Consider the following 27,353-nt stretch of genomic DNA (forward strand, 5'->3'; position numbering starts at 1 on the left):
CTGCCTCTCTTCTTCTCTTATCTCCTCCTTTGATCTCATTTTCTCTCTGCCTCTTTCCAATAAACAAAATATTTTTAAAAGTTAATCTACAAAGTAGTGGCTGAGCAAAATTGTAACCCTGGTTCTTTAAATATCAGTTGGTATATTGTAAAGTCTCAAAGCCTGATATTTAAAAGTACTTAATTATATGTGGGAAGCTTACTTTTTATCTTGTTAGATACAGAAAGGCAGAGTGATAGGAGAGAGTGAAAAACACCACAGCACTGAAGCTTCCAGTGAGGCATCTGTGCTTGAACGTGGGTCATACACATGGGAAAGCGGCACACTTTCCAAGTGAGCAGTTTCAATAGCCCTGGAAGCTCTTTAAAAATCTTATATAAGATGTATATAAATATGAATATATTGTATAATTCCCAATACCACATATATGCCAGAGCAGTGCATTGAGGAAAAAAAAAAATCTTACAGCAAATGATAGACCAGAAGCTGAATTATGTTATTGAAATAGTTTATTTTGTAGTTTTAGAAAATTATTTTTCTCATGTTTCTTTTTAATTTTTTTTCTTTTTCATTTATTTATTGTTTGACAGGACAGAGAGAAATTGAGAGGAAAGGGGGATGGAAGGGAGAGTAAGACAAAGAGTAGCCCTGAAATGAAGCTTTCCCCCTTCAGGTGGGAACTGGCAGCTTTAACCTGGGTCCTTTCACAGGGTAACATGTACACTTAACTAGGTGTTCCACAGTCTGGCCCATCACATATGTTTCTATAGAAAAATTGACTTAATGCTAAATAGATATTAATGATAATGAAAACAAAGTTGATGTGTAGAATAAATATCTCTAAAAGGTTTAAAATACTTTCTCTGGAAAGTTTGACTATATAGTTAGACTAAAACATGCTAGATCCAAAATATTTTATATATTCTAAAATTTAGTTACTAATATTTTAAAATAACACTTTTATGAAAAATTATTTCATGTCAACAAAATGCTAGCTGGGTGAGATTTTGAAATATAAAAGATAAGGTGAAAGTTAACTTGTGATGAAATTTAGTATTCTAACCCTTTTTGACGACCTTTATTCAAAGTTGTGGAATTTGTAAGAAGAATCATGATCAGCATCTTCTTTTATTGTGTGACACTTGTAAACTCCATTATCATCTTGGCTGTCTGGACCCTCCTCTTACAAGGATGCCAAGGAAGACCAAAAATAGTTATTGGTAAGTACAGTAGAGTGAATTGAAATGTTAGAAATGGTTTATGCTTTGTTTCCTAGATAGGATGGTATTTTATGTTATATGTTATTGTTTCATAATAAATTTTGGCACAATTTAAACTCATTTTCATAAATATTAATCTGACTTTATTTAGGTATAATTGAGAAAAAATATTTATAGAATATATATATATATATATACATTGGCATAATTACCACATTCAAGCTAAAATAGCCATCACTTCATATAACTCCTTTTTTACTTTTTCTGTTGAGAGCACATAGGATATAAATATTACAGTGTTAAATGATTTAATGGTATAGGTGTTTTTTTTTTTAATGAATTTTGATTAAGTCTTTTTGGTTTTTTCTTCCATCCAGTGGATCCTCAAGGCTTGGGTTCATAGTTGTCTTTATTATTAGAATTTACTAAATTCTTAAATTTTGTTTTAAGATTTAGTTTATTGAGAATAGCTCAGTATTCATGCTTTTATTTGTTTTATTCCTAAATTAATGACAGTTAATTTATGAAGTTCTCATATTTTTCATTTCTCTTATATTATAAATCTGACCATTCTTTGCAAATCTAGAAACATTTAACATGTGTCTATTTTATTTTATTTTTACTTTATTTTGTTTATTTATTTTGGATAGAGGCAGAAATTGAGAGGGAGAGAGAGAGATATTTGTAACACTGTTTCACCACTAGTGAAACTTCCCCTCCTTGCATTTGGGGGCCAGGGGTTTAAACCTGGATCCTTGGACATGGTAGCATGCACTTACCAGGTGCATCACCACCTGGTCCCTTAATTATTTTTTCATTAACTGAGGCATATCAAATCATTATAGATGTTTGATGAAAGCTTATGATGTCTATAGTGAGCTTTAATTTCACCTTATTTTCAGTCCAAGAGAAAGGCAGGTGTTCAAATTTAATAGAATAGCTAGAGAAATATAGGTCAGGAGAAACTTACCTTTATAGTTCTGTAATTTTTATTTTAGGATAGAGACAAAGAAATTGAGGTGGGAGGGGCAGATACCTGCTGAGAGAGAGAGAGAGATACCTACAGCACTACTTCAGTGTTCTGGCAGCTTCTATCCTCCATACGTGGTATCCAGGGGCTTGAACCTGGTTCATTGTGCATGTTAACCTGTGTGCTCTACTAGGTGAACCAATATACACCCCCATAATAGTTCTAGATTGTAATGAAGCCCACTTCTTAGATGGTAATACATAATAGGTCATATGTGTTTCCCAGACACAAACATTCTTTTGTGGTTTATTATTTCATATTTCAGCCTCTTCTTCTGTTTATTAGGAAAATTATTTTATTCATCCATCCGTCCATCCATCTATACTTGAACACAGCTCAGCTCTGGCTTATGGTGGTGCTGGAGGTTCAACCTTGGACCTTTGTGATTGAGCCTGGGAGCTCATAGCTTCAGGCACGAATGTCTTTATTGCAGAACCATTATGCTGTCTTCTCAGCATCCTATCTGATTTTTTTTTTTAACATAGGAGTAAGCTATTTTAATCAAGCAAAGCCAAATTTATAGTACTATTTATTAAAATAAAATTAGCCTTTCAAATCCTTAACATCTGTATTTAATAATATCTTCTAGTGAAAATACAGATGGTAGAACAGCAAGTTACAATATATCTTGTACAGCATGCAGCATGTTCACTGTTTATACTTAGTTTAGTTCTAGTTGGTCTTTATGAACTATTTTCTGTTTGACTTTTTAATCCCTTTTGGGATATTACCTATTCTTCTATCTTTACTATGTATCAAAATGCTACTTTAACAAATTCCTTAATAACTGAATTTGTGTTTTCTCTTTTATTACTATCATGTTTATTTGTTAACATTTAAGTCTTTAAAAGTAATGTTCTTAGCTGATAGATTTAACATAGCTTGTCTTAGGATAATAATATAGCTTTTACAAGTAGAGTCAGGGTTAGTAAAAGACTAACTTTCCATTTTTTTAAATTATTATTTATCGGATAAAGACAGAACTTGAGAGTGAAGTTGGAGATAGAGAAAAGAGAAAGAGAAACCCTGCAGTACTGATTCACCTCTTGTGAAGCTCCCCCCTGTAGGTGGGGACTGGGAACTTGAACTCATGTCCTTGGGTATTGCAACATTTACCATCTACTGGTTATGCTGCCACCTAACCTCCAAGACTTTGATTCTCAAGTGACACAATATTTTTTACATAAGGAGTAGTTATGATCTCCCAAAAGTAACTATATAATGACTGCAATCCTTATATATCCTGTATTTATATATACTTTCATAAATTATTATATATTAAGTGAGCAGGAAAGATATCTTAGTGCCACTCTAGGATATGTAGTGCTGAAATCTGTCTGTTGAGCCACCTTTTTATATATTTTTATATATTCCATATATATATATATATATATATATATATATTACATATATATGTGTGAATTTTGTATTTGTAAAAACTACATGGCAATGATAAATATATAAACTTATGTATACATTTTCTTTATGTAGGCAGTGTTCAGAATGTGACCAAGCAGGGAGTAGTGACATGGAAACAGACATGGCCATGGAAACCTTACCAGATGGGACCAAACGATCAAGGAGGCAGATTAAGGAACCAGTGAAATTTGTTCCACAGGATATGCCCCCAGAACCCAAGAAGATTCCTATAAGAAATACGGTAATTTATTTATTGTAATTATTATAATATTCTAAGGTGGGGCTGGGTGGTGATGCACCTGGTTGAGCATAACATGCAATACAATGCACAAGAACCCAGGTTAGTGGCCATGGTTCCTACCTATAGGGGAAAGCTTACGAATGGTCAAGCAATGCTACAGTGTTTCTCTTGTCTCTTCCTTTCTGTCTCCCCCTTCCCATTGATTTCTGACTGTCTCTATACAATAAATAAGTAAAGATTATATATATATATATATATATATATATATTCTCATGCCAAATTTTAAGAGGTTAGAAGGAGCCAGAAAGAAAGAAACTTAGATCCAAAGGAAGAAACTTGTGTATTGCTATTAATTATTTTTAGTCATCTTTAAATTTATATTATAAAATGAGCTGTGCATATATGAGAAGTTTGTTGTTCATTCAACTTAAAACATAAAATTGGGGTGGGTGGGAGCCAAGATGGTGACTTGGAAGCAGCTGCTGGCGTGAGCTCCAACAACAGTTTCTGGTTAGGGTAGGATACCTGGCCTTCAGCAGGACGGGGAATAAGGTGTTCTAAGTGTGACGCCAAGGAGGTGACTATAGCTCAATTTGGGTTAGAAAACAGAAAAAAGAAAGGAAATTTTCTGATTATTTACAAAGTGCACCCCTCTCACCCCCCATAGCCAGACCCCTGGGGCTGGATAGCTGCTATTAGCAGGCTCCCTGCTGAGCTTTTTACTTTACCAAGATTCCTGGCTCACCAGGGGGTGTCATTCTAATCCTTTTCCTTTATGATTCACTTTGCTCTTTTTTTTTTAATTTGTAAGTGGCTCAAGCCCAGTCAGTGTAACAAATATCTGACCAATCAGAGCCTCAACCCCACCTGGGAAAGACTACCTGGATTTTTTTTTTTTAACACTTGTTGTCTTTGCTCAGGATGCCTGAGCCAATTGGGAGCCATCCAAGCTGACTGTTAGGGTTTTTTTTTACTCTGTTCTGTTTTATTATTACTATTATATATATGCGTGCCCCTCCCCCCCCCTTCAAGTTGACCAAAATTAACTCTTAGTGTATTTTCCATTGCTAGGTGACTGGGTGTTCTATCCATTGTGAGAGGAACTTGCTTCACTCTACCTACCTCCTCTATCCACTCTCCCCCTTCTCCCTTCTCCTAGCTAATTTAAAACAAACAAAAACTCTCTTTCCTTTCACTGCTCTATTTTTTCTTTTCTTTTCTCTTTGTTTTCTCATTCTTGTCTTCTTTTCTTCCTTCCTCCTTCTGCTTTTTGAATTCACTGATACTCATTTGTGAATTATTTGGGGGAAGAAATCTGACTCAGAGTGGATTCGTTGTCTGTGTCTCTTCTCTACTTTCTTTTCTCCTATTGCTACCCTTAGAATTTACAGTAGACAGTAGATTTGCACAATTGTCTATTCTTGCTATACCTTTTTTCCTTTCTCTTTCTTTTTCATTTGGATTTGGTTGCTTTTTTTTCTTGGACCAGAAGCATTGTTTGGCTAACTGGTACTGATTAAACTGCTTCAATCCTTGCTTCAGTTACTATTGTAATTTCCGAGGTTGGTGACTGCATTTGTCATAAAGGCATTTAGTATAGTATGGCTTTTACTCGAAACACAACAACTGAGGAACAACAGTGCCGGGATAGCCTGAGGGTGCTTATTCCCGAGCAAGTGCTCTCTGGATTGGAGAGAACTCAACTGGAGCCAATCTAGACTGCTGCGTGGGAGAGGGGTCAGGAACTCGTGCTGCACTAATGTCACAGGAGATACACTCTGGAACTCTCAGAGCCGGAAAGCAATTCCAAGTGTTTTTACTCAGAAAAGCAGCTTGAATATATACTAGCCAAGTAGGGTGGAAACAGGGTGTGACGTAGAGAAGGTGGAGTGAAAAAAGAGACTGGTGAAAATCAGGGTGTGACAAGGAGAGGGGGCGGAGCAAAAAGGCATGTGAACCAGTGGTGATTAAACTAATGCCCTGGAGGGAGGGTGGTGCTTAGTTAACAGTGGTTTATGTCAATAGACCGCAGCTTTGGGTGGGATCAAACCAGTGCCATGCAGGCATGTCGGTGCTTAGTTAAGCAGGATTAGAGACAGAAGCTTTAAGCCAGGGGAGCTGGCATACTACCCAACACAACAGACAATAAAAATAAAAAACATATCAAAAAAAGAAGAAACTGGTTAAACCAAGAGTAAATAAAACTGCTACTACAATGAATGAAGACAAGAGCCCAAAAGAAACTACAAATCAGTGAGACGTAACCATAGATAAGAAAAGTATGCAAGCAATAGTAAATTTAATAATCACAGAAATGAAGACAACTATGGAGGAAAGGGCTCTCAGAACTAGGGAAACAACAGATGAGGCCCTCAAGGAAAATACTAGCTACCTTGAGGTAATTAGAGAACTGAAAGCTGAAATAGCTAAAATGAAGAAAAGCTGAGGGAAGGGAAAGCAGACTAATAGAAGCAGAAAACAGAATTAGGCAGACAGAGGATGAGCTAGAGAAAACAAAGAAAGAGGTAAAAGAGCTCAAAAAGAGATTGAGAGACACTGAAAACAACAATAGAGACATATGGGATGATCTCAAAAGAAGTAACACTCGTATAATTGGCCTGCCAGAGGAAGAAAGAGAGGAAGGGGAAGTAAACATTCTAGAGGAAATTATAGAAGAAAACTTCGCAGACCTGAACAACAGAAAGGACATTAAGATTCAAGAGGCCCAGAGAGTCCCAAACAGAATCAACCCAGACCTGAAGACACCAAGACACATCATAGTCACAGTGAAAAGAAGTAAGGATAAAGAAAGAATCCTAAAGGCTGCAAGAGAGAAACAAAAAGTCACATACAGGGGAAAATCCCATAAGACTATCAGCAGACTTTTCCACTCAAACTCTAAAAGCTAGGAGAGAATGGCAAGATATCTATCGAACCCTGAATGAAAAAGGGTTTCAACCAAGGATAATATATCCTGCTAGACTTTCATTCAAACTAGATGGAGGGATTAAAACATTCTCAGACAACAGTTAAATGAGGCAACCATCACCAAGCCTGCCCTAAAAGAGGTTCTAAAAGACTTCTTACAAACAAGAACATCACTATAATACTTGCAATATATCAGCAAATAAAAAATTGTTGAATAATGGCACTACGTTAAATCTATAATATCAGTAAATGTCAATGGATTAAACTCACCCATCAAAAGGCACTGAGTGGGAGGATGGATCAGAAAACATAACCCAAGCATATGCTGCTTGCAAGAATTTCATCTGACTCAACAAGATAAACACAGAAAGTGAAAGTATGGAAAACTATCATACAGGCTAATGGACAACAACAACAACAAAAAGGCAGGAACAGCCATTCTCATCTCTGACACAATAGATTTTAAATTAAATAAAGTAATAAAAGATAGGCAAGGTCATTACATAATGATTAGAGGATCAATCAGCCAAGAAGACTTAACAATTATTAACATATGTGCACCCAACGAGGGACCATCTAAATACATCAAACACCTACTAAAAGAACTTCAAAAATACATCAATAGTAATACAATAATAGTGGGAGACTTTAACACCCCACTCTCACACTTAGATCAGTAAAACAGAGAATCAACAAAGAAACAAGAGAATTAAATAAAGAGATGGACAGACTAGACCTTCTGGTCATTTTCAGAGTTTTTCACCACCAATAATGGAATACACATTCTTTTTATTTATTTATTTAAGAAAGGAGACATTAACAAAACCGAAGGATAGGAGGGGTACAACTCCACACAATTCCCACCACCCGATCTCCATATCCCATCCACTCCCCTGATAGCTTTCCCATTCTCTATCCCTCTGCGAGTATGGACCCAGGGTCATTGTGGGTTGCAGAAGGTGGAAGATCTGGCTTCTGTAATTGCTTCCCCGCTGAACATGAGTGTTGACTGGTCTATCCATACTCTCAGTCTGCCTCTCTCTTTCCCTAGTAGGGTGGGTCTCTGGGGAAGTGGAGCTCCAGGACATATTGGTGGGGTCGTCTGTCCAGGGAAGCCTGGTCGGCTTCATGCTGGCATCTGGAACCTGGCGGCTGAAAAGAGAGTTAACATACAAAGCCAAGCAAATTGTTGAACAATCATGGACCTAAAGGCTGAAATAGTGCAGATGAAGTGTTGGGGGTGCTCACTGCAGACTCTTGTGTACTTCTGCTTTCAGGTATGTATTTTTCCCTGGTTTATGAACATGTGCGAACATATGCTCTATCTCAGGGGACCTGGTCTATATCTAGCTTTGGGGACTTTATTGGGGAGTGGACCACCTGGAATGGAATTAGAGAATACTATGAAAGGAAAGGTCTCACCCAAGTAATGAAGCTGAAGGGCTGTCATTCCACACCTGAAGTTTCTGGACACAGTCTGAAGTGAAGCATGCTGGGGTGGCACTTATTGCATTGATTAGGTTGCATTCCGCAGATGCAGTATTATTTGATTTGAATTGAGAGCAGCATGAAGGAAAGTGGGCCCCACCCTAAGGTTCCAGGACTGGAGGAAATATAGGCTCTACAGTGAAAATATGGGGTTCCTGCTGTCTTAGGGTTCAAGAAGACAATGAATTGTTATTGTTATCATCACATTATTTGGTAATTCGGTTAACTTTGAAAAGTCCCTTTGTTAGGGTTTGCTGTATAATACCCAGCATCTTGTGTATAGCTGTGCCACCAGTGGCTTATGTTCTACCTGGTCTAGAGGTTTGAGAGTAAACATATTGAAGACTCAGCCTATGTATTAAAAAGACTCAGTTTGTGTTTTAAAAATTTGAGACATATGATCAATTTTCCCTCTCATAAATAGTGCTTTATATGACTATGCTTTAATAGGAGTGTCCGTAAACACCATTCCCACCACCAAAAGACTGTGTTCCATCCCACCTACCCACCCCCACAACCAACACCCCCCCCCCCTCCCGCTGCTCCGGGAAGCAGAATGTCCACCCTCCCCCTTACCACAGTTTTTACTTTGGTGCCCTACTCTCGATTTAATCAGATCCTGCTTTTAGTTTCCCTTTCTGTTCTTCTTTCTTAACTTCTGTTGACTAGTGGGATTATCCCATACTCACCTTTATCTTTCTGACTTAGCTCACTTAACATAATTCCTTCTAGCTCTGTCCAAGATGGGTCAGAGAAGGTGGGTTCATTGATCTTTATAGCTGCATAGTATTCCATTGTGTATATATACCACAACTTTCTCAGCCACTCATCTGTTGTTGGGCACCTGGGTTCCTTCCAGGTTTTAGCTATTATGAATTGTGCTGCTATGAACATAGATGTACACATATCTTTTTGATTTGGCATTATGGAATCCTTGGGGTGTATCCCCAGGAGAGGAATTACTGGGATATGGAAGGTATATGTCTAGCTTGTGAGAGTTCTCCAGACTGTTCTCCAGAGAGGCTGGACCAGTTTACATCCCCACCAGCAGTGCAGAAGGGTTCCTCTGTCCCCACAGCCTCTCCAGCACTTGTTGCTGCTGTCCTTTTTGATGTATGCCATTCTCACAGGAGTGAGGTGGTATCTCAATGTTGTCTTTATTTGCATTTCTCTGACAATCAGTGACCTGGAACAGTTTTTCATGTTTGTTAGCCTTTTGGATCTCCTCTGAAGTAAATGTCTTGTTCATATGCTCTGCCCATTTTTGGATGGGGTCATTTGTTTTTTTGTGCTAAGTTTGCTGAGCTCTTTTGGTGATTAGTCTCTTGTCTGATGTATGGCATGTGAAGATCTTCTCCCATTCTGTGAGGGGTCTCTTTGTTTGTTTGATAGTTTCTTTGGCTGTGCAGAAGCTTTTCAATTTGATGTAGTCCCATTGGTTTGTTTTTGCTTTAGTCTTCCTTGCAATTGGGTTTGTTTCATCAAAGATGTCCTTGAGGTTTAGGTGGGAAAGTGTTCCACCAAAGTTTCCCTCTAAGTATTTGATAGTTTCTGGTCTAACATCCAAGTCTTTGATCCATTTGGAGTTGATTTTTGTTTCTGGTGAGATAAAGTGGTTCAATTTCATTCTTCTGCATGTTTCAACCCAGTTTTCCCAGTACCATTTATTGAAGAGAGCCTCCTTCTTCCAGGCATTAGCACAGCGGGTTAAGTGCATGTGGTGCAAAGTGCAAGGATCGGCATAAAAAAAAAAAAGTACAAGAGGCCCAGGCAGTGGTGCGCTTGGTTGAGCACATATACTACAATGCACAAAGACTGAGGTTCAGCCCCTAGTTTCTACCTGCAGAGGGAAAGCGTCACAAGCAATGCTGCAAGTAACTTTTTCCCACTCTATCTCCCCATTTCTCTCTATATATTTCTCAGTGTCAATTAAACAGATAAATAAAATATTTTTTAAAATATTAGAAAATAACATTTTATTTTTTTATTTTATTTTTTTTTGTGAATTATTTTTAATATTTATTTATTCATTCCCTTTTGTTGCCCTTGTTGTTTTATTGTTTTTTTTTAATTTTTTTATTTAAGAAAGGATTAATTAACAAAACCATAGGGTAGGAGGGGTACAACTCCACACAATTCCCACCGCCCAATCTCCATATCCCACCCCCTCCCCTGATAGCTTTCCCATTCTCTATCCCTCTGGGAGCATGGACCCAGGGTCATTGTGGGTTGCAGAAGGTAGAAGGTCTGGCTTCTGTAATTGCTTCCCCGCTGAACATGGGCGTTGACTGGTCGGTCCATGCTCCCAGTCTGCCTTTCTCTTTCCCTAGTAGGGTGGGTCTCTGGGGAAGCTGAGCTCCAGGACATATTGGCGGGGTCTTCAATCCAGGGAAGTCTGGCCGGCATCCTGATGACACCTGGAACCTGGTGACTGAAAAGAGAGTTAACATACAAAGCCAAACAAATTGTTGAGCAATCATGGACCCAAAGCTTGGAAAAGTGGAGAGGAAGTATTAGGGAGGTACTCACTGCAAACTCTAGTGTACTTCTGCTTTCTTACTTTGGTGCCATACTCCAGAAATTGACTGAGTTTGGAGTATGGCACCAAAGAAAATAACATTTTAAAAGACATAGCACTATATATGTGTAAGTGTGTTACATATAAAAGTTATATATACAAGCAATAAACATCTAATTAGTTAATTTTTTAAAAGAAACCTATTTTTTTCCTTTTTGTTGTCATTGTTTATGGTCATTATTATTATTGTTGTTGTTACTGCTTTCATTGTTGTTGGATAGGACAGAGAGAAATCGAGAGAAGGAGGGAAGACAGGGGGAGGGAAAGACACCTGCAGACTTGCTTCACTGCTTGCGAAGTGACAGCCCTGCAGGTGGGGAGGTAGGGGCTTGAACTGGGATCCTTATGCTGGTCCTTGTGCTTAGCGCTGGCTCCCTAATTAATTAATTTATTATTGGATAGAGATAGAAATTGAGAGAAAAGGGGGTGATGGAGAGAGAGAGAGAGAGAGACAGCTGCAGCCCTGCTTCACCATTTGTGAAGCTTTCCTCATGCAGGTGGGGACCAGGGGCTTGAATCCCAGCCTTTGCACACTGTAACATGTGTGCTCAACCACGGGCACCACCACCTGGCCCCAACATCAAAGTTTATTTAATGAGGGAAAGCTAGCAGTTTCTCACCACTGAGTATATGTAGGATATAGGTTTGCTGTAAATAGATTCAACTAGGTTGAAAAATTTCTACCTATTTCTATTATTTTTATTAAAATACTTTATTAATTTAGTTATTGGATAGAGACAGAGAAATTGAGTGGGAAGGGAGAAACAGAGGAGAGAGACTGTGCTATAATTTTAAAAGTAGAGAAGATAAATTGCACAGTGGGGATGCACAATAAAGACCAAATATAGAGACTAAAATGTTAGATAGTGTAAACTGACCAAATATGGGGAAGAATCTGAAACTGAAAAAGATGCCATGAGATAAAATGTAAGCTTGAAATTTAGCTGCCACACTACCATTTTCCTGGACCAAAGTTCTCTTACATTGACATTATTATTAACTATTCAGAGAGCTGGTTTTAACTTTAAGTGTTAAATAAAAAAAGGTAACTAAGTAAGGATTATCTGTACATGACCATGTATACACACACATATATATATACATATGCATATATGAAAAGATTGGTAAAATTATGGATTATTATACAGACAGCCAGGGATACTTATGGTTAAGTACCTCATTATTTAGAATTTTTCTCTGCATTATTATTTTAATGTGAAAAATTTTCTTGGGCTTTTAGGAATGGAAATTACTTTTGAAAAATAAAAATTTGCTTCCCTATTTCTCTTTTGAAGTTACTTTAAAATTGATGTGTAATTTTTGGCATATTTTCTAATGACATTAATGTAACTTGAAAGATTTCAGATTTCCTTTTTTTTTTTTTACACAGTATGTCATCTAGTGACTTTTCATCTATCATACAAGTATCATAGTACTGCAGAACCGGACTACCTTTTCACTTTTTTTTTTTAAAAAGGGTGTCATTTTCTATTCTGTTTGAAGTTGTCAGATCTTCCTGTCTCATATTTTTATTTTATATTTCTCCTTTAAGAAAATACATGCAAAAAAGTAAGTTACCTGGTCTGAGCAAAACCATATAGTTTTTTAGCATGCACTGTTTCTTTAGATAATTATGTTGGAAATCTATTTAAACAAATGTTAAATCTGTTTCTTCACCTTATTTAACACTCTTAGTCAAGAATCTGTTCCAAATGACAGTCTTGAGAGTAATAAAATATCCCAGTACCTACTTTATTGTTTTAAAATTAGGTTTAAACATATATGAAGAAGTATCCTGTCTATATTGAAGATAGAGCTTAAATTCAGAGAATTTGAAAATATGTAATATTGCACATATATGTACATATATATTGTTTTATGCACACATCTATAGCAATTTACTGTTCACCCCATAGTACAAAATGTCAGTGAAAAGGCAGAGCATGACTTCAACCATATAGTAATTACCTAGAAACAAAGGAAGACTATGGATCTTGAAATGAAAAATGAGTCTCTAAGTAGTTTTAAATTGCATTTCTCTAATGATAAATGAAGCGTAACATTTTTTCATCTGTTGATGGGCCATGTGTATACCTTCATTAGAAAACTGTCTATAAATAAAATAAAATTCAAAAAACAAACAAAAAAGAAAACTGTCTATTCACTTTTTTGATGTACTTAAAATTTTTTTCTTAGTAATATAATAATGATTAACAAGACTATAAAATAAAATTCAAATATAAAATATTTGTCTATAAATAAATAAAATTCAAAAAACAAACAAAAAAAGAAAACTGTCTATTCACTTTTTTGATGTACTTAACATTTGTTTTCTTAGTAATATAATAATGATTAACAAGACTGTAATATAACAAGACTGTAATTATATGAAATTAATATATAATTTCATATAATTCCCATCACCAGAGTTCATGCCCCTCCATTGGAAATTTCCGTATTTTTTATTCTTCTGGGAATATGAGCCAAGATCCTATATGAGGTGCAAAAGGTGGGTGTTCTGGCTTCTGTAATTGCTTCTCTACTAAACATGGGCATTGACAGGTCAATCCATACCCCCAGCCTGTTTCTATCTTTTCCTAGTAGGGTAGGGCTCTGGGGAGGAGAGACATCCAGACACATTGGTGAGATCCTCTGTCCAGGGAAGTCAGGATGGAATCCTAGTAGCGTTTTCAATTGCCTGAATGATACATATAAAGCAGGAAAAACTGTTTAATAAACAGGAACCCAAAGGTAGGAATAGAGCAGATGAAATTAGGGGTCTTCGGGTGGGATGAACTAGGAAGTGTATTTTAGGTATGTTCCAAGGGGCATATGGCTTTAGCAGTTTTTAGTACCTGATAGCTAACATGCAGATACACTAAAAGTATTGTCTTGGAAGATGTAGTCAGAGTTGAGAACAGGGCTAGAAAGCTGGACTAGGGTAGAGAGTATCTCCCAAACATGAGGAAAGTATATAAATATCATTATCTGTTTACCCCATTGATCTGACGCAGGGCCTTTATGTTTTCATATTTAGCCTGTGTAGCCTAAATCCTTGTCAGTCTGAGCTTGCAGTCCATGGTCACAGCTAGAAAACATTCTACGGTGCACTCATTTTAGGGCCAATCTTCCTCAAGTGCCAGACTAGGCTGACCCTGCCTCCCTTTGGAGAGAGGGACAGTCCCTATCATTTCTGCTCTACAGTGAGGGCATGCTCCTGGAAAGGCCCACAAAGAGGGCTTATGATGATGTTCCTGATGGAAGTGACCTGGTGGTGGATAAAGGGATCTATCTATTAGAGGTCTAGGCCCATCATTATCTCTGTGGGAATCCAAGGATTCCCTGACTAGACCCCTAGGTGATGGGATGGCCTGATTATTGACCAAAAAGCCCATCATTAAAACGAACCACTCTCCCTTATCCAGCTTTTGTAGTATTTTCTTTCTTTTTTTTTTTTTTTTTTTGGGGGGGGTGAGTTAGAACAGAGAGAAATTGAGAGAGATGGAGAAGATAGATTGGAAAAGAGACAGAGAGACACCTGCAGCCCTGCAAATGGGGAGCTGGGTGCTTGAACCAAGATCTTTGTGCAGGTTCTTGTGCTTTGTACTATGTGTGCTTAAGCCGGTGTGCCACTGCTTGGCCTCCTGTAGTATTTTCTTTATCTGAGGAGGTTAAACTTTGTCCCAGTTGTTAAATCATTGTCATTTGTTATATCCAAACTGGTTTGTGGCTTCTAGCCTCAAGTTAGGCTAGGAGTAGACATATGGTTTAAGTGGGATCTAAGTTAACCCTGTTTTACTGAATTTTACTTGTTTGATGTTTATAATAAAAGTTGTCAAAGGGGCAGTAATTGTCCTTTAGTTGATATATATACACTTTTGCTAGTATATCTCTATAGTAATTAGAAAATACTGTATTATTATGTGGAAAACTGGGAAATGTTACGTTATGTACAAACTGTTGTGTTTACTGTCTACTGTAAAACATTAATCCCCCATAAAGAAATTTAAAAATATAAAATACTTTGGGATGACTTGGTATGGGTATAAACAATTGAGAGGTTTATTACATTGTGGTACAGCAGTACAGAATGGTATTATTTAGGTGCAGCAAGATAAGCAAAGTGGCAGACATTGGCTAGTGGCTATGGCCATAGAGGCATGAGTCTTTTAAGATGAAGTGTTTATGGGATGTGAAGTAGGAGTAGGAGAGGAAGGTGTCTAGGCCTAAGTAGTAAATATTTGATTAAACACTTTATGGTATCTTCTTTGGGTGTTTCTACTTGCTTGCTGAGCTCATTAAGTCAAAGTCTAATCACAGCAGACTATTGAGCACTTTGATTTTGAGGTATGTCATTTCCCATAAATTACAGATACATGTGTACATGTACCCTGTCCCTTAAGCCCTGGTCTATATCTAGTGATCCACTTTTCTGTTGGGTTAGTTGTTGAGCTCTGTGAGTTCTTTTTTTTTATTATTTGTTATTGGATAGAGACAGAGAAATTGGGACGGAAGGAGGAGATAGAGAGAGAGAGAGACAGAGACAGAGAGAGACAGACAGAAAGACATCTACAGTCCTGCTTCCCCACTCGTGTAACCTCCTTGTAGGTTAGGGCCAGAGGTTTGAATGCAGGTCCTTGAACACTATAATGTAAGCACTTAACCAGGCGCACTACCACCTGACCATGCTCTATGACTTCTTTATAGATGTTTGATATTAATTGCTTTTGGGATATGTGAAGTGCAAATGCCTTCTTCCAATTATTGAGTTGTCTGGTTATCATTGTATAGTTTGCCTTCAGTGTATAAAAGGTTTTTAGTTTGATGCAGTCCTATTTATTTAACCTTGTTTTCATTTGAGCCTCCAAATATATCTTTGATGTTAAGGTACTCTGCATCAACAAAATAGAAAAATGACAGGTTGTGGTGAAAAAGAGACTGCTTTAATGTTAGTGGGAATGCAAATTGGTACTGACCTTTTAAAATACTGTATGGAGAGTCCTTAAGCAAATAAAAGTGGAATTACCTTATGATCCAGCTATACCTTTCTTAGATATTTATCCAAAGGACATAAGCCCCTCTATGTTATAGCTGCACCATTCACAGTAATAGAGTGGAAGCAACTTGAATGCCAATCAATAAATGACTGAATAAATATATATATATATATATATCATAGAATACAACCTTGTAGTAAAAAATAAAATATCCTTTGGAACTTTATGATCACAATGAATGGTCATTATGCTTTGCACAATAATTAAAGAGATGCAAGACAGTTACCAGATGGCTTTACTTGTGTGGTATCTAGAACTCACCAACATACCAAAAACAGCACAACCCCCCAAAAAGAAGCAAGCAAACTGTCTTTATGACTTTGTTAGAATTATAGTATTATAAGGGCACAGAACTTTGATGGTAGGGGCAGTGTGAAATTATACCCTGTAATCATACAATCTTTTAAGCCACTATTAATCACATATAAAAATGACTTGAAGGATAAAACAAAAATAAAATAAAATCATAAAGTAAAATGAAGAAATTGAATATCATAAATGTGAAGCTGGCAAGAAATTTAAAGTAACAGCATGAGACTTCAAGCTAAACTTTATAATATTTTAAATATTTATATGTTAGAGGTAAAAATATTCAAATGTTTTATATGAATTTTATTATTATTATTATTTTCTACTTTTTAAAATTTTTTTACCAGAACAGTACTTAGCTCTGGCTTATGGTGATGCAAAGGATTGAACCTGAGACCTTGGAGCCTTAGGCATAAGAGTCTTTTTGCAGAACGATTATGCTATCTACCCCCACCCTTTTATATAAATTTTAATTTTAATTTTTAACATTTAACATAAATCCTTTATACCATTATAAATTTTTAATTTTCATTGGGACTTGGGAATATATTTTTTTAAATTTTTATTTATAAAAAGGAAACACTGACAAAAACCATAGGATAAGAGGGGTACAACTCCACATAATGTCCACCACCAGAACTCCGTATCCCATCTCCTTCCCTGATAACTTTCCTATTCTTTATCCCTCTGGGAGTATGGACCCAGGGTCATTATGGGTTGGAGAAGATGGAAGGTCTGGCTTCTATAAATTGCTTCCCTGTTGAACATGGGTATTGAGAAGTCGATCCATACTCCCAACCTGTCTCTCTCTTTCGTTAGTGGGGCAGGGCTCTGGGGAAGCTGGGCTCCATGATACATTGGTGAGGTTGTCTGTCCAGGGAAGTCAGGTTGACATCATGTTAGCATCTGGAACCTGGTGGCTGAAAAAAAGAGTTAACATATAAAGCCAAACAAATTGTTGACTAATCATGAACGTAAAGGCTGGAATAGTTCAGATGATGGGTTAGGGGGGTCTCTGTTTTGTAGATAGTTAGTAGACCTATTTTCATTATATTCCAAAGGCCCATGACTGTACTAGTTTTTTTGTTTTTTTTTTTCTCCCTGAGCCCGACATCTGATATGCAGGTGGACCCAAGTTATTGTCTGGGGAGATGATGTCATGGCTGCAAAAAGGAACAGAAAGCTGGATAAGAGAAGAGAGTAGCTCCCAAATATGGGAATGGTGTATAAATGTTGTTGACTGTAAACCCCATCGATTTGATCTGGGGCCCATATTCAGCTTAGGAGCCTACATGACCTCTGCATCCCTGTAGATCTGAGCTCATGTTCTCTGGGGACTTGGGAATTTTTGATACCTTTCCCTCCCACTGTTTTTTTTTTTTTTTTTTAATGGCTGCTATCATTTCTTTATACTGAAATAGAATGTATACCTTAAAAATATGCAAATATATACACACAAACATGTTCATGGCATGCTGTGTATGAGTTCAGATTTAGCAGTTCACCTGGATAAGTCAGGAAAATTTGTGTGCTCTGTAAATCATAGTTGCATAACATGTTGAGACTATCCTTCAAACTAATTTAAAAAAACTTGTTTTCCTGCCAGATGCTAGTGCTGCTTAAAATTTAATCACTATAAGGTGTACTTGTTATGTTTTTCTTGTGATAGACGGTTTAAAAAACTACAATAGAATATAGTATTAATTAGAAAGACTAATTTTCCAAGGATTTATATTAAGTGGTAGTATTTAAAAGAGAATTTTTATTATTAATTTTAACATTGGATATCTTTATGAATTTTTAGAGAACCAGAGGACGAAAACGAAGCTTTATTCCAGAGGAAGAAAAACATGAGGTTGGAATAAGTTAAGCATTTTTCAATGCTCTGAGACATTTTCTTGCTGAAATTAACTTGTATATTCTGACATCCTCATTTTGTTGTTGTTGTTTTATTTTCCCTTTTATGGCAGGAAAGAGTTCCCAGAGAGAGAAGACAAAGGCAGTCTGTATTACAGAAGAAACCTAAAACTGAAGATTTACGAACTGAGTGTGCAACTTGCAAGGGAACTGGTGACAATGAAAACCTTGTCAGGTAAATTGGACATTGAGACCTTAATCTTTAGTACATATGTTCATATTCATCATTTTTTTCATAGTTAATGTAATAGGATAAAAATCAAAGTATAGGACACTATGTGAAATCTTGGTGGAAGTAGTTTTTCAGAATCAGGTTTTATATACTTTTAGTAACATGCCACACATGGTTATCTCTGGATTTAGATGTAATTAAAAGTGATAATCTGGATTTTAAACACAAATGAATTTTCTTTTGGCAAGAAGTTGGCAATTATTTTTGAACACAGAACTTTGTACAAAGACTATGTCTTATTTCATAAAACAATGTAATTACAAAGCTCTGTTAGAAAATTATGAAAGTGATACTTAATAATGATAACTTCTACTCAACAAATGTCCATTAATACTTCTTTATTGTTTATCAAAATAAATGTGTTAAATGCTTCTCTCTTATGACATAAAGAAAGGTGAAAAGAAGGCCTAAATAGACTTTGTTTTGTTTCATCTTCTTATTTGTCTTTATTTTGTTTGACACTTTTTTTCTTATCAAACATAGTATCAATCAGGAATCTCAACTGGTATTGCACAGTGGCTATTCCTGAGTGTCTAGAAAATAATTTTCAATTACTTACCTCTTTTACTAATGAAGCTGTTCAAAGTTGTGGGGTAGGAGGGATGAATAAACTGAGAGCTCATTTAAAAGAAGTATCATTTTCAAATGACAGTGACAATAAGAATCCATTAGTATGTTATGGGAAACCTTTTTGTTATCTTTCAGAATTTGCTTTTCTGTAAACCCCTGTTAAATTAACTGATCTGTTTATTCTCTTAAACTCTTTTACCCTTGTTGCTTGCTCTCAAATGTACATTTTAAGACTGTAGAATAATTCAGGCCTTCTTTTGCTAAGGAGCTATGTGTCAATACCAGATTTGTATTTATTTTATTTGATCATGTAATTGAAAGAAGCAGCCTCCCGCTCATTTTTTGTTATTCATAGTAGTTTACAAGATTGTGAGATTACAGTGCATAAATCAACATCATAGCTACCACCTAAGTTTTGTGTTCTCATCTTCCCCAGCCTATGTTTTTATTTTAAAAACCATTTTATAATAATCTCTGGGTGGGAGATAGCATAATGGTTATGCAAAAAGACTTTCATGCCTGAGGCTCCAGAGTCCTAAGTTCAAACCCAGCCCCCCACATCATCACATATCAGAGCTGAGTAGTGCTCTGGTAAAAGTAAGTAAATAAATTAAAGATAATATTCAACTCACTACATTTTAGTGGTTTTAAAAAACAGGTGCCATCTTTATTCTAATCTTGATAAATTTTTAAAATATTAGCATTTCCTGTCACTTATTTAACTAGTTTCTATTATAAAAAATTCCATCCAAAATGCATTAAAAGGCCAGTGTGGAATATTGTAAAACTCTTCTGGAAGGTAAAGATATTATTGTTATTCTAAAAATGACAAATATAGAAAGACAATGTAGTTTTATCTTTAGGTTAAGAAAATAAAAATCAAATATTTTTCTGCAAATGCTTTAAAAAGATATAATGAAGGAGGAGTTAAATATTTCATAAGTATTATATACTAATGTTTTTGAGAACAGAAAATTCAATATGGCCATAAAGTAATACTATAAAATGTTTTATACTTATAGTACTGCTCAGTATTTAAAAAAAATCTGCATTTGAAGATCCATTCATTTGAAGCACTATTGTTGAGTTAAAGAAAAAAATTGTTTTATATAGAATGTCAGGTGTGTTAAAAAGGTAAACTTTTAGTGGTCCGGGAGATGGCACATTGGGTAGGGCATTGGATTCTCAAGCGTGAGGTCCTGAGTTCCCCGGCAGCACATGTACCAGAGTGATGTCTGGTTCTTTCTCTCTCTCTCCTATCATTTCTCATGAATAAATAAATTAAATATTTAAAAAAAGGTGAACTTTTAAACTAACATTGCTATTTCTCTAACATCTCTTTTATTTTATAGTTGGCATCATGACTTTGCAATTACTCCCCCAAAGTCCATACTTTAATGATTAAGTTGTATTTTAAGTATTTGTATACTACTTTTAACTTTAATGATATTTAAATTATGACTTAATTTTTTTCCCTAAAGATATATTTCAGTGCTTTGTCACTGGTACATTATACTTATTAGGTATGTCTATAAAGTTACATTTAAAATTACATAAATTGGAAAATAATGCACTTACTAATCTTTTTTTTTAATACCCAGTTCATTTTATTAATTTCCTTTGGACATGACACATTAGAATCTGCTTCTTAGTAGCTTCTATTTTGAAACCACACTTCTCTATGTAATTCAGGCTATATAGAAAAAATATTAATTATTTTCTTTGTCTTTTTCAGTTGTTTATGTGTCTGTGATTTATGTGTACTTTTTATATTATTAGAAAATTAGATTCATTTTACCATTTAACTTTAAGTAGTTTCTAATTTTTTTCTTTAGTAATGCATTTCTTGCATTAGGTTTTTATTCTGCTATTGATCAAACATATACTGTCATCTCATAGGGTTTTTTCAGTGGTACTGTGTGATAGTAAATTTTTCTGTTTGGTATAGTCTGGCAGCAGTCTTAAATAGTAATACTAGCTATAACCTATATATGTGCTCTGAAATAAAAGTTTTGAATTGGCAGATATATTCAAATAATTTTTTTTCTTTTTAGGAAAAGGCCTCATTTTTATGCAATTATTTCTTGACCATGAGGGACACAAATTGAATTCAGTGAAAAACATGTTCTCTAAAATGATGAAACTGAACTATTTTCACTTGGCATAGGAAATATGAAAGTTATCAAGGTCTTTAAAAGAAAGTTATAATATCTTTTTTAAAAAGCACTATTTTTCCCCTTGCTATAATTAAAAATTACCTGGAACATTTTCAATTAAAGTATTGCCTGATTTAGTACAGTTAGATGATAGAGGCCAAATTAAAAGTTGGTATAGTTGCCAATGTTATTGATAATCTTACATGTTTTGTTTTCATAATTTCTAACATATTCAATGCCCACTGAATTCTTATAAATAAATCTTCTGTAAAACTTATGACTGATGATTTTTACTGATTTAATAATAAAAAAACTATTGTAATTTTTTTCCAAGAACAAGTTCTTTATTAACAATAAAATATGTACTTACTTGATGAACATGATTAACAGATTTTATAAAGGAGGATTACTTTATACCACTAAAGAAGAGTGGATGAGGGGCCAGGTGGTGGCACACCTAGTAAAGCACTTGCATTAATATGTGTGAGGATCCTAGTTCAAGCCCACGGTCACCCCATCTACAGAGGGCAAGTGTTATGAACAGTGGAGGGAGAGGAGGAGGTAGTGGCTAATTTTTTTTCCTATTCATTATGTGAGGAGATAGGACCCACAAATTTGAAAATAGTTAATTGGCACATCCATGTATAAGTAGAAATGATTATTATTTTTGGATATATTTGATTTTTGAAATATTAGTTGGTGAGACTAAGTTCTTATAAAACTATAAAATTTAGAAATAAAATCTAGCTTAATTGACACATTTTATTACTTCATGGAAGTAGGAGTGGGCAAAAAGACTTAGTAAACTAAGAACCCTAGAATCCATTGGTCCTCTTGAAGAGCATCTTTATTTTTGTTTTTGTTTTGTGTTGTGGTTGTTGTGGAAAGCCTAAGGGTAGGCAATAATCTGAGCTATTGAACTTGTATAGGTAAGTACACACTATGAAATACTTTATAGATTCTCTGTATTTGATCATATAATAAACTATATAGGAATTGAATTGCTTTGCTTACGAGAGTGAGTTGTTTAGTCTCTTCATAAGCTTGCTAGCATTAATCTGTTTCACATTTTAAACATTGCTTCTCTCCAAACTAGATATGATTATATCGTATATTAAGAACACTAGCAAGAATTCATAGTTATCTGACTTTTATTTAAAACAATCTCTGATTATTCTGATTTTAAAATAAATATATCTTTTCAGCTAGTGAGATTTTTACTCTACCTTTTAGTTAAAAGGATATTTTATCCCTGAAATTAGACCAAGAGAGGTAAGGTAAGATTAGTTGCATCTTTATTTACTGAATTCATGGAATGTCGAACCTCTAAAAGTGGATTTTAAAAAATACTTTAATAAATGACAACCAATTTTTTCTTTTAAGAGAAGTCAATATTTTATACATTTTATAAGTTTCATAAGACAAAAGAATGCACTTCATTTGATTGTGCATTTACTAAATTAACTTGTTTCTTGTGCAGTTTATCACATAGTAAGCATATTTAATATTCACACAGTTCTGTAGGAATACTGTATGGTAATTAAATGACACAAATGTTATTCTTTTAATTTATATGTTGAAACTTAGAAATGTTTTAAAGTCATTTGTCTTCTCTTCCTTAAGATGTAATGAAAGTAAAGATGAGAAAGAGAAAAAGAGAGAAAAAATATAAGAGAAAGAATGAAATATGAACTAGAAAATCTCTGGCTCATGTGATGCAATGGATCAAATGTGCCAGATGGATCTTTGTATCTTTTGGTACATTTCAAATGTATTAAAAAATATTTCCTGCATGTGACACTTTTGTTTTTAAAATGCTCTCCTCCCCTTCCCTTCCCCCTACGCTTCCCCCTCCTCTCCTCCTCTCTCCCCCTCCTCCCCTCTTTTCTCTCCTCTCCTCCCCTCTTCTCCCCTCTCCCCTCTCCTCTTGCCTCCCCTCCCTTCCCCTATGCTCCCCTCCCCTCCCCTCCTTTTTTTCTTTTCTTTTCTCTTCTTTTCTTTTCTTGTTTATTGTTTATTTATTAATGAGAAAGATAGGAGGAAAGAAAGAACCATACATCATTCTGGTACATGTACTGCTGGGGATTGAACTCAGGATCTCATGCTCGAGAATCCAATGCTTTATCCACTGTACCACCTCCTGGACCACGACAAGAACATTTCTGAATAAATGTGTTTCTATTCTTTATTTCTATCAGGAAGTTAAAGGATAGATTTTATTACTATTATTACTTGTCTTGATTCTAAAGTCGGTAGTGAGTATAGTTACTGCTTTCTAGAGGATTGTTTAAAAAGCTTGGGTTGCTAATACTTCTTTCAGCTATGTGTGATAAAATGTATCCATCCCCTCATGCTACTCTGATAGTCTGTGATATACATCTTTATTCAAATTTGCCAGATTATCTCTGGTATTTTTTTTTTCCTCCAGGGTTATTGCTGGGCTCGGTGCCTGCACCATGAATCCACCACTCCTGGAGGCCATTTTTCCCCCCTTTTGTTGCCCTTGTTGTTGTAGCCTCGTTGTGGTTATTATTATTGCCATTGTTGATGTTGTTCGTTGTTGGATAGGACAGAGAGAAATGGAGAGAGGAGGGGAAGACAGAGAGGGGGAGAGAAAGATACACACCTGCAGACCTGCTTCACCGCCTGTGAAGCGACTCCCGTGCAGGTGGGGATACGGGGCTCGAACCGGGCTCTTTACGCCAGTCCTTGCGCTTTGCGCCACATGTGCTTAACCCACCCGACCGACCCCCTCTGGTATATTTTTTAACTTAGCTCTTTTATAGACCATGTAAATATCTTGAAGACAGGTCTCTGTTTCATTTATCCTTCCATATATCTTTATACTGCTTAAAGAATCCCTCCTCGCAATAAAGGTTAGTGGCTTAGCATGTTGGTAAGATATTATACGTTCCTGATTTCTATGTTAAATTTAATAAGTCTAGATTAAATGAAAGGTTAGATAAAGTAACAGTTCAATGTATTACAGAAAAAATGGACTTCTTGTTAACTGGTAGCCTGAAGAATACGCTGCATCTTTCAGCAGGGTTCACATAAAACAGGGAAGAAAAGCTTGGTATTATAAATCTAAATTGAGGGGACATTAGGGATTATTTGACAATAAAAATTGAATTAGAAATTATAAAATTTTGACCTTTTAAAAATTTTATTTTCTTATAATTTAATCACCATTTTTTGGTTTACTATTAGAATAAAAGTAAATTTAGATTATTTGACTATTATGAACAGTAGATTATACAAAAGGTTGATTTTCAAGAAAATCCTGATCTGATAACCAAATAATATCTAATAATTCAGTAAATTTAAAATTGAAGAAACTTAAAGTACTTATTTCTGTCACATTCTGACTTTAATATGATTTATATATGCCCCTGTTTGGAAAAAATATTTTTTATACCTTTAAAAAATTACTTTAATAAATAATAACTTAGTATGTTTAAAAAAATCACTTTAAGGTATATCTTTTAATCACATTATTTTGATTTACTAATACTTTGAAAAACTGATCCTCTAATAATATCTTTTATAAGCCCATGCTCAACTGAATTAGCTAAATATCAGGAGTAAACTTTGAAATATTTCATATATGTATTATTTAGGAGTGTACATCAACACCATTCCCACCACCATAGCACTGTGTCAGGATCCAATATTTAATACCTAACTAACGTGATATATAAAAGAAGCTAGTCTGTGCTGTGATTAACAAAGGTATTTTTCTTTCTTTTTAAATCACTGTTGAGTAGGAAAAAGAAGGGCAAGTACCTTATAAAAATAAATAAATAAATTATAGTATTACAATTTAAAGTTTTGTATCACCTTTACTGATATCTTTATAGAAATAGATATTTTGGTGGTCTGGGAAGTGGTGCAGTAGAGACTCGGTACTTTCTTTATTCTTTTTTTTTAAACTTTATGTATTTTTATTTATTTTTTAATTTAAGAAGGGATAAATTAACAAAACCATAGGGTAGGAGACGTACAACTCCACATAGTTCCCACCACCCAATCTCCATATCCCATCCCCTCCCCTGTTTTCCTCATTAATAAATAAAATCTGTTAAAGGAAAAAAAAAGGTCTTTTAAGATAGGTATTTTCTTTATTTTTAAAGTCTTTTTTAAAAAAAATATTTATTATTGGGACAGCCAGAAATCGAGAGGGTAGGGGGAGATAGAGAGGGTGACAGACAGAGAGATACCTGCAGCACTGCTTCACTACTTGCAAAGCTTTCCTCTTGCAGATGGGGACTGGGGGCTAGAACCCAAGTCCATGTGCATTGTAACATGTGTGTTCAACCAGGTACGTGGCCTCTAAAATAGATATATTTTTTAAAAATTTTTTTTATTTAAGAAAGGATTAATTAACAAAACCATAGGGTAGGAGGGGTACAATTCTACACAATTCCCACCACCCAATCTCCATTTCCCACCCCCTCCCCTGATAGCTTTCCCATTCTCTATCCCTCTGGGAGCATGGACCCAGGGTCATTGTGGGTTGCAGAAGGTAGAAGGTCTGGCTTCTGTAATTGCTTCCCCGCTGAACATGGGCGTTGACTGGTTGGTCCATGCTCCTAGTCTGCCTCTCTCTTTCCCTAGTAGGGTGTGTCTCTGGGGGAGCTGAGCTCCAGGACACATTGGTGGGGTCTTAAAATAGATATTTTAATGAAATATAATTTTTGTAATTTGGATATAGACAAAAATTAAGTCAAGTAAAATAATTGCTGAACCTAAATAGAAACATCATTATATAAATGTAAATTTTAAAGCTATACTGTGTAAAACATGTAAGCAGCAATTTAACATTCTATAGTTGTAAATTATGAAATAATCATGAAATTGAAATAGTTTCACAGGAATACCGCTTCCATTTATTAAAACTTAAGTATCTTGTCCAGTCAAGTTCAGAGCAAGGTCTGGGAGATAGTTTACCTGATAGAGCACACATTTTGCCGTGCACATGGAACTGGGTTCAAAGCCTCAATATCACACTGGAACACTATTCATGGTACCGAGGGAGATTCCAATAATGGTGGAACAATGCTGTGATATCTCTGTTTCCTTCTCTGTCTGAAATTAAGGAAAAAAAAAAAAAGGAACAGGACAATATAGAAATAAAGCCATGATGAGAAAAAGTAAAGCTTCAGGGTAACATAAAACACCTGTTTGCTCAAACTTAAAATATACAAAAAGAAATGCCAGTTGCCAACCCAGACCACTACATAAAAAGGTAGATCTAGTTCAGTAGTGTGTGTGTGTGTGTTTGTGTGTCAATTTGCACCATGAAATGCATGATTGTTAAAATGAATAAATTTTATAAATTTTGACAAAAATGCTTTCATAATCCCCATTTCTAGAATAGACTTTTCCTTACTCATAAAAAGCTGTGTGCCATTTCTAAATCCTTCTCAGAAGGTAGTTACTTTTCTATTTTTTCACTAGGATTTGCTTCTCATAGAATTTCACTATCAATGGCAAGCTTAACTTTTATTTCATATCAGTCAATTTACTGGGAATGCAAGGGCATGGCACTGTGAATTTTTTTTTCATTTTTTTTTTATTACCGTATATAAAGTGATAAGAATTTTTTCATGAGCCTTCTGGCTATTTGTGTATGTTACTTTGTGAGTTATTTCTTTTGTTCACTTTAAAAATTGGTTGTTTGTATAGAATTGAATTGTAGTGGTTTTTAATATATTCTGCGTACAAACCCTTATTAAAAAGTATGTTTTGTGACCATTCTCCTTATCTTACTCAGCTATTCATTTTCTTAATGGTGTTATTTAAAGAGCAGATGTCACTAATTTTGCTTTACGTTTGTTTCACTTTAAGGTTTTTTTTTTTTTTCTTTTTATCACTATTGCTTTAGTTTTCTATTTAAGAATTACTTATTTACATTCAGGCCACAAAGTTTATCTCATTTATTTTCTTTGATAAAGTCTGTATTTGTTACATGAGATGTGACTTACCTGAAATTAATTTTTGTTGTGATGTTGGTTATAGTTAAGAAAGGTTTATTGGGAGTTGGGCGGTAATGCAGTGGGTTAAGCTCATGTAGTGCAAAGTGCAAGGACCTGCATAAGGATCGAGGTTCAAGCCCCCAGCTCCCCACCTGTAGGGGAGTCCTTGTAACAAGAGGTGAAGCAGATCTGCAGGTGTCTTTATCTCCCCCTCTCTGTTTTCCCTTCCT

The 27,353-nt window shown here is 35.3% G+C and overlaps 1 protein-coding gene across 7 annotated transcripts in view; it reads left to right on the forward strand.

Moving 5' to 3' along the window:
- The window catches only part of PHF14 (PHD finger protein 14), a 167,955-nt gene that overhangs the window by 52,985 nt on the left and 87,617 nt on the right, over window positions 1–27,353 (forward strand). For all 7 annotated transcript variants that reach the window (XM_060184286.1, XM_060184284.1, XM_060184285.1 and 4 more), the window contains 4 exons: window positions 1,089–1,220; window positions 3,742–3,910; window positions 18,075–18,125; window positions 18,241–18,362. In XM_060184286.1, the coding sequence (XP_060040269.1) occupies window positions 1,089–1,220; window positions 3,742–3,910; window positions 18,075–18,125; window positions 18,241–18,362 (474 nt within the window). The remainder of the gene's footprint in view (window positions 1–1,088; window positions 1,221–3,741; window positions 3,911–18,074; window positions 18,126–18,240; window positions 18,363–27,353) is intronic.

The sequence above is a fragment of the Erinaceus europaeus genome, unplaced genomic scaffold (genome assembly GCF_950295315.1).
Source record: "Erinaceus europaeus unplaced genomic scaffold, mEriEur2.1 scaffold_225, whole genome shotgun sequence".
Classification (NCBI taxonomy): Eukaryota; Metazoa; Chordata; class Mammalia; order Eulipotyphla; family Erinaceidae; genus Erinaceus; species Erinaceus europaeus.